Source organism: Eretmochelys imbricata, chromosome 4, assembly GCF_965152235.1.
Source record: "Eretmochelys imbricata isolate rEreImb1 chromosome 4, rEreImb1.hap1, whole genome shotgun sequence".
NCBI classification, from domain to species: domain Eukaryota; kingdom Metazoa; phylum Chordata; order Testudines; family Cheloniidae; genus Eretmochelys; species Eretmochelys imbricata.
The window spans coordinates 29758638-29771343 of record NC_135575.1 but is presented as its reverse complement, the minus strand read 5'-3'; the positions used below and the strand labels follow the sequence as shown (position 1 = coordinate 29771343).

Genomic DNA, 12706 nt, shown 5'->3' with positions numbered 1-12706 from the left:
GCCGGTCTGGGATCCCGGCCCTGCCCACATAGAGTGGGTACCTACCGTCTCCCTGGTTCTAGCCCATTCTCTTCCTCTCTCTCTGCACTGAGCTGAGGGTGGGAGTGCACTGAGCACAGGGCTGGGGGTGAAAAAGCAGGCTGGGGGTTGGGATGTAGGGCCTGGCCAAGAGCTAGAATGAGGGAGGGGGCTCAGGGTTGGGGCAGGAGGTTTGGGTGTGGAGTGCTTACCTGGGCAGCACCCATTTGGTGCAAGGGGTGCAGGTGGGAATGTGGGTGTGTATGCAGCAGCTCCCTTTTGGTGCTCAGGGTTGGGGTGGGAATGTGGGGGGTACAAGAGTCAGGGCATGGGGTGTGGGGGGGCTGGGTATGTGCATGGGGTGCAGGAGTCAGGGCAGAGGGCTGGCGGCATGTGAGGCAGAGTGCAGGAGTCAGGGCATGGGGTGTGGGGAGGTGCAGGGGTCAGGGCAGAGGGCTGGGAGTGTGTGTGTGGGGGTGCAGGGGTCAGGGCAGGGGGCTCGGAGTGTGTGTGGGGGTGTAGGGGTCAGGGAAGAGGGCTGGGGGTGTGGGCTAGGGTCGTGGGGGTGTTCCCAGCGCCTTGCCCAGAGCGGCTCACGACATGGGGCTGGAGGCGATATGCCCTGATACCACCCCCCTTCCCCGAGGTCCTGTCCCCACCTCTTCTCTGCCTCCTCCCTGGAGCAGCAAGCGTGCTGCAGCTCCACTGCTCCCCCTCCCTCGCAAGGGCCATGAGCTGATGGGCGGCAGGGAGGGAGAGGAGGAGCGGCAGGAACTCAGCACTCTGCAGGAAGAGGCGGGGGAGGGGGGAGCTTGCCTGCCCTGCAGCAGCAGCTGCGGACCAAGCTTCTTCACCCTGCCCCCGCGGGAGGCGGAGAAGAGTGAGCCGGGGCAGGCAGGATTTTTAATGGCACTCTGTTGCCTGCCGGCGTGCCGGCCACCAGCCCTGCTCAGCCCACTGCTGGCCTGGGTTCGGCAGCGGGCTGAGTGAGGCTGGTGGCTGGGAGCCAGCAGGCAGCAGTGTGCCATTAAAAATCGGCACGCGTGACATTGGTTGCCGACCCCTGAATTAGAGTATCACAAAGTCCATATTCAGGGCAAATGGTATCTACTGATGACGGATGCTTTAGGGGTCCGTCTTTTGTTTACAGCCCTCTTCCCCAACACTTTGGTGAATCCTTCTGTGTGCATCCAGATGGGTTTTAGATTATTTTCTTTTTAGAAGGGTGAGAGAGAGAGAGGAAAAAAGGGAAAATAACTTTAAATTGACCATTATGGACATAACACACTTCATTGTCTCTTAAACCCCTTACTGTGTTGAAAAAGCATCCCCTGAAAATATTACTTTCCCAATATATGGTTCCTGTCAAGGTTCCTCCCCCACTCTGAGCTCTAGGGTACAGATGTGGGGACCTGCATGAAAAACCTCCTAAGCTTATCTTTACCAGCTTAGGTCAAAACTTCCCCAAGGTACAAAATATTCCACCCGTTGTCCTTGGACTGGCCGCTACCACCACCAAACTAATACTGGTTACTGGGGAAGAGCTGTTTGGATGCGTCCTTCCCCCCAAAATACTTCCCAAAACCTTGCACCCCACTTCCTGGACAAGGTTTGCCTAGGTGACTACAGATCCAGACCCTTGGATCTTAAGAACAATGAACAATCCTCCCAACACTTGCACCCCCCCTTTCCTGGGAAATGTTGGATAAAAAGCCTCACCAATTTGCATAGGTGACCACAGACCCAAACCCTTGGATCTGAGAACAATGAAAAAGCATTCAGTTTCTTACAAGAAGACTTTTAATAAAAATAGAAGTAAATAGAAATGAAGAAATCCCCCTTGTAAAATCAGGATGGTAGATATCTTACAGGGTAATTAGATTCAAAAACATAGAGAACCCCTCTAGGCAAAACCTTAAGTTACAAAAAAGATACACAGACAGAAATAGTTATTCTATTCAGCACAATTCTTTTCTCAGCCATTTAAAGAAATCATAATCTAACACATACCTAGCTAGATTACTTACTAAAAGTTCTAAGACTCCATTCCTGGTCTATCCCCGGCAAAGACAGACACGCAGACCCTTTGTTTCTCTCCCTCCTCCCAGCTTTTGAAAGTATCTTGTCTCCTCATTGGTCATTTTGGTCAGGTGCCAGCGAGGTTACCTTTAGCTTCTTAACCCTTTACAGGTGAGAGGAGCTTTCCCCTGGCCAGGAGGGATTTCAAAGGGGTTTACCCTTCCCTTTATATTTATGACAGTTCCCCTCCCCATTCTCTCCCTCTTCTATCCCCCTCACTGTAGAGTATTTTGGGAGGTGATTGATTACTACATTGAAGGTGTGACAGTCAGATGTGCTGTCTGTTGATGTAATTGTATAAGTGTATGAGGTCACTGTAAATATTTTTTTGCAAAACTGAGTGTAAATTTGATGAAGTTGTGATATATATTAATTTTGGTCTCTGTTGGAGATGGAAGTGAAAGCCTTATGGAGCATTAGAGTGCATTATCAATAGCATTGTAGGCAGTATGAAGATGGAAAAGAATGCACATGTAATTCCCCTTAACTTCTTATTTCCAAGTTTTTAAGGTTTTGGGTTGATGGGGTGCATTCTGCTGCAATTTTAACTGTCACTAAACATATTTTTTGTTTTCTAATATCTAATGACATTCCAGAATGTGTCACATTCCCTAGGTGTTTACTGAGGGTACAGCTCACCCTTTTGCAATGTTCTATTCTGAGGACTTAAGTGGTGTATAGGCCTTGTCCAGGCCCTTTGCCCAGGGATGAGTTTCACCCCATGTTCTGTTCTGCCACCGTTACTCATATTGAGTAGTCCCTTTTTCTTGGAGTAGTCCCACTTATTAAACTGCTGTCCCATTCTTCACCAAATCAACAATACTGCAGTACCAGTGCTGTCTGTCCTGGGTAACTGCTGTCATGGCCAGTGGGCTACTTGCAGAGTAAGATGCTACTCAGCCTGTGTAAGGATGGCTGAACAGGACTTTAAACTTAAATAATTGAGGTAGTTATTTAGTTATCCAAGGCAAAATGGGAAAGCTTTTAAGAGTGATTACTGTACATATTACTGAAATATAACTCATCATTTTGCAAATCAAAATCTCTCAGACCACAGGGTCCATACATTTGTATAACTGGCAGATAATTTCACAGATATGGGTCAGTAAATGTATGGCATCCCTGTGCTTTCATTGGTTGAGACAATTCACTACAGTATGAAAACATAACATTTTTAAAATGAATATTAAAAGATAATGTATTTCTAAATTACTATTTATGATAAAAAATCAGAACTATGATGGTGGCTCATTACTCTACTGTGACTTTTTCAGGTCCAGCTTTCTATAATATTCTCAAGTGTAGTATTGAAAAAGAGAATTTTAAAAAAGCTTACTTGGAGAGTACAAAGAAAGGAGCATTTGGATCTTCAGCTCCTCGACCTCTATATGTTTTTAAGAGGGGAGCTTTCTGTACTCCTGGACCAGCTGATTATCAGGTAACTTGAAGCTATTAACTTTTTAAAAAACGGTAAAGAGAGGTTCTTGGGGACTTGGTATGTCAGAATAAAAAGCCTCAGGGTTTTGGAAATGTTTCATGAATATTATTTAGAAATACAATGTACATTCTTAAAAATGTTATCCCTTCTGGTCTTCAAAAAGAAAAGGAGTACTTGTGGCATCTTAGAGACGAACAAATTTATTTGAGCATAAGCTTTCGTGAGCTACAGCTCACTTCATCGGATGCAATCAGTGAAAAACACAGTGGGGAGATTTATATACACAGAGAACATGAAACAATGGGTGTTACCATACACACTGTAATGAGAGTGATCGGGTAAGGTGAGCTATTACCAGCAGGAGAGCGGGGGGAAAAAAACCTTTTGTAGTGATAATCAAGGTGGGCCATTTCCAGCAGTTGACAAGAACGTCTGAGGAACAGTGTGGGGGAGGGGGGGAAGAATAAACATGGGGAAATAGTTTTACTTTGTATAATGACCCATCCACTCCCAGTCTTTATTCAAGCCTAAGTTAATTGTATCCAGTTTGCAAATTAATTCCAATTCAGCAGTCTCTCGTTGGAGTCTGTTTCTGAATTTTTTTTGTTGAAGAATTGCCACTTTTAGGTCTGTAATCGAGTGACCAAAGAGATTGAAGTGTTCTCTGACTGGTTTTTGAATGTTATAATTCTTGACGTCTGATTTGTGTCAGTTTATTCTTTTATGTAGAGACTGTCCAGTTTGGCCAATGTACATGGCAGAGGGGCATTGCTGGCACATGATGGCATCTATCACATTGGTAGATATGCAGGTGAATGAGCCTCTGATAGTGTGGCTGATGTGATTAGGCCCTATGATGGTGTCCCCTGAATAGATATGTGGACACAGTTGGCAACAGGCTTTGTTTCAAGGATAGGTTTCTGGGTTAGTGGTTCTGTTGTGTCATGTGTGGTTGCTGGTGAGTATTAGCTTCAGGTTGGGGAGCTATCTGTAAGCAAGGACTGGCCTGTCTCCCAAGATCTGTGAGAGTGATGGGTCGTCCTTCAGGATAGGATGTAGATCCTTGATGATGCGTTGGAGAGGTTTTAGTTGGGGGCTGAAGGAGATGGCTAGTGGCGTTCTCTTATTTTCTTTGTTGGGCCTGTTCTGTAGTAGGTGACTTCTGGGTACTCTTCTGGCTCTGTCAATCTGTTTCTTCACTTCAGCAGGTGTATTGTAGTTGTAAGAATGCTTGATAGAGATCTTGTAGGTGTTTGTCTCTGTCTGAGGGGTTGGAGCAAATGCGGTTGTATCGCAGAGCTTGGCTGTAGACGATGGATCGTGTGGTGTGATCAGGGTGAAAGCTGGAGGCATGTAGGTAGGAATAGCGGTCAGTAGGTTTCTGATATAGGGTGGTGTTTATGTGACCATTGTTTATTAGCACTGTAGTGTCCAGGAAGTGGATCTCTTGTGTGGACTGGACCAGGCTGAGGTTGATGGTGGGATGGAAATTGTTGAAATCATGGTGGAATTCCTCAAGGGCTTCTTTTCCATGGGTCCAGATGATGAAGAGGTCATCAATATAGCGCAAGTAGAGTAGGGGCATTAGGGGACGAGAGCTGAGGAAACGTTGTTCTAAGTCAGCCATAAAAATGTTGGCATACTGTGGGGCCATGCGGGTACCCATAGCAGTGCCGCTGATTTGAAGGTATACATTGTCCCCAAATGTGAAATAGTTATGGGTGAGGACAAAGTCACAAAGTTCAGCCACCAGGTTTGCCATGACATTATCAGGGATACTGTTCCCTAAGGCTTGTACCACAAGGGGCCACAACAGTAGTTCCTTTAAGCCACCCGGCAATATTGTTAATCTATCCAACTATACTCTTAGCCCAGCAGAAGAATCTGTCCTGTCTCGGGGCCTCTCCTTCTGCCGCTGCGCCCCCAAGAACATGATACAGTTCTGTGGTGACCTAGAATCCTATTTTCAACGTATCTGACTCAAGGAATATTTCCAACACACCTCTGAACAACATACTATCCCACAGAGACCTTCCTACCAAGACTACAAAGAGAAGCATTCTGGGTGGACTCCTCCTGAAGGTCGAAACAACAGACTGGACTTCTACATAGAGTGCTTCCACTGATGTGCACAGGCTGAAATTGTGGAAAATCAGCATCACTTGCCCCATAACCTCAGCCGTACAGAACACAATGCCATCCACAGCCTCAGAAACAATTCTGACATCATAATCAAAAAGGCTGACAAAGGAGGTGCTGTCGTCATCATGAATAGGTCGGAATATGAACAAGAGGCTGCTCGGCAGCTCTCCAACACCACTTTCTACAAGCCATTACCCTCTGATCCCACTGAGGGTTACCAAAAGAAACTATACCATTTGCTCAAGAAACTCCCTGAAAAAGCACAAGAAGAAATCAGCACACACACACCCCTGGAACCCTGAGCAGGGGTATTCTATCTGCTACCCAAGATCCATAAACCTGGAAATCCTGGACGCCCCATCATCTCAGGCATTGGCATCCTGACAGAAGGATTGTCTGGCTATGTAGACTACCTCCTCAGGCCCTATGCTACCAGCACTCCCAGCTATCTTTGAGACACCACTGACTTCCTGAGGAAACTACAATCCATTGGTGATCTTCCTGAAAACACCATCCTAGCCACTATGGATGTAGAAGCCGTCTACACCAACATTCCACACAAAGATGGACTACAAGCTGTCACAAACAGGTCATCTAGTCTGATCTCTTGTATGTTGCAGGCCATTGACACCACCAAGCACCTGCACGCAAACCCAATGGAACGGAGGCCAAAGTAAATGAGGGACACAGGAGATTAGATTATTATGTACCACGGATAGTGAATAGGAGGGACCAAGGTGCACCAGTGCTTGAGGTCCCTGCAATCAGGGAAATGATTAAATGAGATATAGCCAGATAATCCTGGCAAGTGACCTGCACCCACACATTGTAGAGGAAGTCAATCCATCCTGCACTCCAAGGTCACTGCCAATTTGACCTAGGGGAAAATTTCTTCCCCTCATAACCCTGACCCACCCTGACCAGTGTCCCAGTTTGCAATGCAGTACATATTGTGAAGAAGAGAACTAAATAATAAACACAGATACATGTATAGTATAGATCCATATATGCATGTTTCAACTTTTCAGTATTTGCCCAGAACTTGGACTCCAACTCTACTGAAATAACTGTGAGCTGGGGGGAAAAACAAAACAATAAAAAACAAACAAAAAAAAAACACTTCAGACATTTTGACATGCATATCGGAACACAAAGATCCCACTTTGTTTCTAAAAATGCTGTGTAGCTATGTTACTGAAATGCTTGGCTTTATCATCTTAGTCAGAATTTTCTCAGTCCAGGTTAAGTAGCATGGGCACGTTTTTTGTATTCTGCCATATATTCACCATGGTATGGCAGTTTGGCCTGATGCTGATTAATCTGGGTATATAGTCTAACTAATGCACTCAGGATAAAATTCTGCCCTCACATATATGCACACAATTGTTAAAATGGACAATGACTACTATCAAATTCCCAATTAGAACCAAGCTGGGTACCAGTTAATTAACAAAGCTAAAATAATAAATATTCATCAAGTAGAACGGGCAAGTTTGGTGATATTTTTAAAGGGTGGAGGTGGCATTAAGGATATCATCCTTTCATATCACACAGATTTGCCCAGATAATTTCCATTTGGCCATGCAATAACACAAACAATCAGATATTGAAATAATTTAACAATTCTGTTTCTTTCTCACTAGGATTTATGATTTGGAAATATAGCACATGTGTAATAATTGTTAACAATATTCCTACTCAGCATTGGGACAATAGATGTACATTTTTGTTCTTTCAAAGATGACTCAAATAGTAATAAGACTTGAACAGATAGTACTGCAAAATAAGATTCCTGCAAGCAATTGTTTTCCCCAGAGTCATATGCTCTTTAGGAATATATACTTGCATGCTGTTTTGTGTAAGAGACTTTTGAATCATTGATTACAAACAAGCAATGCACATAGATTAACTGTTAACTTTTTCACAGGTGCTCTAGTCACACAACCTTTGTGCAAAGAGTTTAGACAGATATACCATTTTTTACCTTAGGATTTATGTACAGGTAAAACTTGTTTTTATAAATTATCACGGTTATTGTATTACCCTTAATTACTGCAATGATGATCACGTGGGGCATCACTGTCATTTACACTAAAATCCCTTTACCTCACTCTGGCAAGAAAAGAAGCCTTAAATAAAATAAATTTACACTTTGCATGGTAGAGTAAAGGGGCCTTATCTTAAATGGGGATTAGTTTCCAGGGTCTTCCAATTTCTGACACATGTTATTTGAACAGTAAAAGTTATAAAAATAAATATTTCATGCAAACACAAAATTTCAGTAGAACAATAAATAGATAACTTTTCTCTCTTCTTCCCCTGGTCACTGTTAATCACAAGATGCCCTGGAGGGGTGGCTTAGTTCATCCAGTCAAGAACACTTCTTATTTAGGCAAACTTTACTTTTCACCTGCTAGCTGATGAGTGAGTTGCTCCCAGTCATTATCTGTCCACTCTAATTTTTTTTTCGATTTTGGAGATGTTCTTTGACATCCCTACATGGGGCATTGACAGAGGGATCGAAACCTGGACCTATAGATCTAAAACTGGAGCCTTTGCTGCCTCAACTGAAAAACCCTCACTTGTTAGCTCAAAGGCTGAGAAGATACATTAAATTCTGTTTGGTCTAGACGCTAGAGAAGGACAGAGAGCTAAGCTGAGTAAGCATGGCTCACAAATAGTTCTGTGCGCAGGCTCACTTGTGAATAAAACTGCATTTGAGAGGTCTGCGTGCTCCTTACGCTCATGTTGCAATCCATCCTCGTACCTTTCTTTGATCTGTTCTTGTTTTATCTTGTTCCCACAAAGATTTTTCACTAGTGTCCAGTTCTGTGCTCCACAGCAGGGTCTCTTCCCAGTCCTTTCCCCTGCTTCCAGACTTACTTCTCAATTCTTATTTATATAAAGTGCACCAGCACTGGCTAGGTTTCTGTAAAATAAAATTAAACTTTTGTGAAGGCTAAAGAATGTTCTGCCTTCTTCACAGGTTCCTGTAATAATTCATAGTTTTTTGATTAACTTACAGTAACGCTTTCTGCAAATTTCAAATATGGTTTTCTCAGGTGGCACAACCAGAGGGCAAGAGGGGCTAGTGCCCTCACAGTGGAAATATTGTGGGGGGCTCCATGCCTGCATAAATTAATGAAAGCCCCGGAGTGGGGGGGAACAGGATCCAGAGGGGCTGGAGCAGCTGTGGTGGTGCCTGACGTCAGGCTGGAGAACAGGGAGTGGAGCCAGGAAGGGCTGTAATGATCCCAGGAGCAGATAGGAACCCTCAGGATCCTCTTTTCTAGCCTGGAGCCGGCTGCCTCTGAGTCTCAGTATCCCCCTTCAATCTCCTTGCCCAACCATTCACAGGGGCCCCTTCTGCACCTCTATTGGGATTGTATTATTGGTTAGGCTGCTGCCAGGCCTCTTCTATATACAGAGTAATTTTTAGGCTCAGTATTCTAACAGTGTTTGAGAATTGGTTAACATTAACCACTATTTCACAGACCTGAGTTCGTAACATTTTCATTATTTCTGCTCTTCTTCTTTGCAAAATTCATGGTCAGGATCAAAATAATTTAGATCTAAAACATGGTTTTTCTCCATGAGAGCTGGGAGCTCTATTCAGTTCTCCATGGTTTGGTTCTCTGTGATCTTTCACAGACATATACTGTATGCCCAATTAAAGTAATGAGGACTCTAGTCTCCTTAGAAAACATCCAGTAGGATTACAGTGCTTTCAGCTAGATTAACCAATCATGAAACAGTGTAGCAATTCATATGGTTTAGTTGTTGGTAAATTAATGTTAGGTTTTTGGAATTACAAGGTACTCAGCGTTGCTTTCTGACAATAAATAATACTGCATTCAAGGCTGCATCTTACACAGTAAAGTTAGGCTGAGGCAAGTAAACAAAAGATGAACTACAGTAATTTTCTAATATTCTTATTTTACAATGAACAGCACAATAAGTGTTTTTTCTTAATTTTTGTTCTAAAATTTTTTTTTATAAATGGAAAAGTACAGCATTCCTAGGTTTCAGCATTCAAGTAAAGATATAAAAATCTCAAAAGTCAAACTAAACATAAACAACAAAATAAGTGCTTCTCATGCAGGATCAAGTAATTAACATACTTCACTCATGGAGTGACTCTGTCTCTTAAGTTCTGTATTATCAAATATATCAAGTACAACTACCTAAGGACCCCATTATTGGTCCCTGACATCTTACTTTAACAGAATTATCATCATATGGGGAGGAAGAGAATATATATTACTAAATATGTTAGATGTAGGAAAGTTTTTTCCAGTATTTGTCAAATGCAAATAACTTAGTTCCCCTAGGTCTTAATCAAGCAAGCTGAATAGTTCACATACATTATCATTAGAACTCATTATAGAAAAATGTAGATCTAACAGTCTCTTCTCAGAGGTGGGGATGGCAAACTAAGGTTTCTTGGGGATATAGCCAGGCCTGTGCACCAAAATCAGTGGTTAGCAGTGTTTCATGGCACCTCTATTCAGTTTTAAAAGCGGCTACTAAAACCTAATGGAACACAAAACTTAACCCTCCCCCCCCCCCACCGGCAATTACTACACCTTTAACAAAAGACATTCTCAAAAATAGCTAGTATTTTCCACATTTGTGTACTGATTAAGAGAGATTAATAACAAAATATTGATACCTTTATCTATGTAAACCCCTATATAAAAATATACTTAAACTCACTGCATTAAATAATAAATGAAATACAGTGATTGAAAAAGAAAAAAAATTGCAGTTAACATTTCAAAATGCTACATTGGTTCTCAAGGCCATAGCTTTCAGTGTTGGTCACAAAATTGTTACAGTAGTCAAAAAATTATTATTCTACGTGGAGTAATGTAGCTCATGATTATGGTTTCCACTGTTCCTGTTCTTCCATTTCCTGCATTTAATTTTTTGTGCATAAAGCTTTTAAATACACCAAGTTGGCAGCACATAAAGGTTTCCATTGGATAGGAAGAATATAGGCAGAATAGGCAATAGGTATCAATAGGCAGAACTTATATGGTATCACAAAACCAGTGGGGAGCATAATTTATATCATAGATTCCCAACCTGGGGTGAGTGGGCTTTGTGTGTGAATGGGTCATTGGAGTAGAGGAGAGAGAGTGGATATAGGGTAGTGAGTAGAAGAGTGCAGGTGAGGAAACTGCATGGTCCTGAACCTGTTCCCCCTTTCCCCACAACAAATGTAAGCCTGTAGCTGTGAGTAAAGATGCTGTCATTATCTTGAAAAGTACCCTTTATCCTTTTATGGTCCCACTGCGATCTCTGCTGTAGTAACCCTGAGTACATTCTGTAAGTACAAGTTGGCAGGCTCAGGAAATGGTCTTTTTGCTCAATCTTTCCTTTCCTGCTCCTGTGGTGGTGCTACTTTTGTACTGTACCTCTTGTGTTGTTTATAAGCACTCATGCATGCCACAGTTGTAAGTGTTACATGTTACAAACCTTGTTCTTGTGGAAATGGACATTACAAGCTCCACAAGTGTTATCATAATGTAGGCTTTTTTAGTTCTGTAGTTAGAGCAGCTAAGGTGCATGTATTAAGGCCCTGCTTCAGGAAAGCACTGAAGCATGTGTTTAAGTCCTATTGATGTCACCATTAAGCTGCTGTACTTATGGAGCCTGACATTAGAATAATACATGCGGCGTTTGAAGTCAGTGGGACTTAAGCATGTGCCGGTGTGCTTCCCTGAATCAGGTCCTAACAGCTTAATACAAAGTAATATGAAATCAAACATATTTTTCTTAGGTTAATTTAGCTTATTATTCACGTAAATGTTTTAAAATATTTTTATTGTGAGTGCACATAAAGATTGGTGATAGATCACAACATGAATTGAAATAAATAAATAAAGGTTCTTTGAATACTTAAGGCCTCCTTTTAACTTTCTTTTTTTTCTTTTTTTCTTTTAGGAAAACCAAATAAATTACTGTTTATATTGTTAGTATAACAATATGTTTATAAATTTAAACACTTAAAAACCAGGAACTTTAAAAGTTAAAGTGCTCAGAGTAAAAACTTAGCTTTGCTGCATTGCACTGTTTTCTATTCCTGTTTCTCTTTTTGGATGGTTACTTCTGTTTGATGTTTATATTTGTGAAGTATTTGCTATAAAATATAAAGGATGAGGAATATGGCCAAGCTGTCATCATCTTAGCTTTTCGTTTGCTGAGTTTGGAGCACTGAACATCATAGGCTTAACAGTACCTTAATATCATGTATTTGTTTAGGTTTCAAGAGGTTTATACTGTAATGGGGAACTTGGAAGGAGACAATGTATAACTATTTGTATTTGTATACACTGAATGGATTGATTCTAATGCCAACAGAACTGAAGTGAATTAAAACTACAAAGGAATTTTCAGAGTCTGAAATAGAGTTTTTTAAAGACTAACACTTCTGTGTACTTTGGAATTCTCAGGGCAAAAGGAGCACTGAAGAATCACATAAACAACAAAAGCAATTATCTGTTTTCTTGTCATCAACAGAAAGAACTCCAGTAGTTACCATGGTAAGATAACTCTCTAGATTATTTAGATTGTCTTTTTATTTTACTGAATTCCCACTAATATTTTAAACTAATGAATACAAACAAGATTTGTGGGGTCAAATTCTTTGCAAGCTAAGGTCCTTTGAAATTAATAAAATTATGCTCGCAGAGAATCTGGCATGTATTTTCTGTGGGGTCTGTAAATTTACAGCAATGAGAATGACATCTTCCAGAATGGTGGTATAATATTTTCAGTATTATTTTATTTCTGATTCTGTGTGTCCTAACATGATTTTTGTTTTTCTTACCACTGCTGTACATTGAGCAGAGAGTTTTTATTGAGCTGTGATGTTCAGGTCTTCTTTCTAAGTGGTTAAAGTTAATTTCGAATGCAGCAATGTATACGAGCAGTTCTACTTAGTTCTTACAATAGTTCTACTTAGTTCTTGCATTTGTCTACAAAGAATATCATCTCCCATTATGTTACCCTTTCCCCTGGGTT

General features: G+C 41.6%; 1 protein-coding gene across 1 annotated transcript in view; it reads left to right on the top strand.

Moving 5' to 3' along the window:
* Positions 1-12706, top strand: part of STPG2 (sperm tail PG-rich repeat containing 2) — a 405813-nt gene that overhangs the window by 98359 nt on the left and 294748 nt on the right. The window contains exons 10-11 of the mRNA XM_077814758.1: positions 3372-3535; positions 12136-12225. Coding sequence (XP_077670884.1) covers positions 3372-3535; positions 12136-12225 — 254 coding nt within the window. The remainder of the gene's footprint in view (positions 1-3371; positions 3536-12135; positions 12226-12706) is intronic.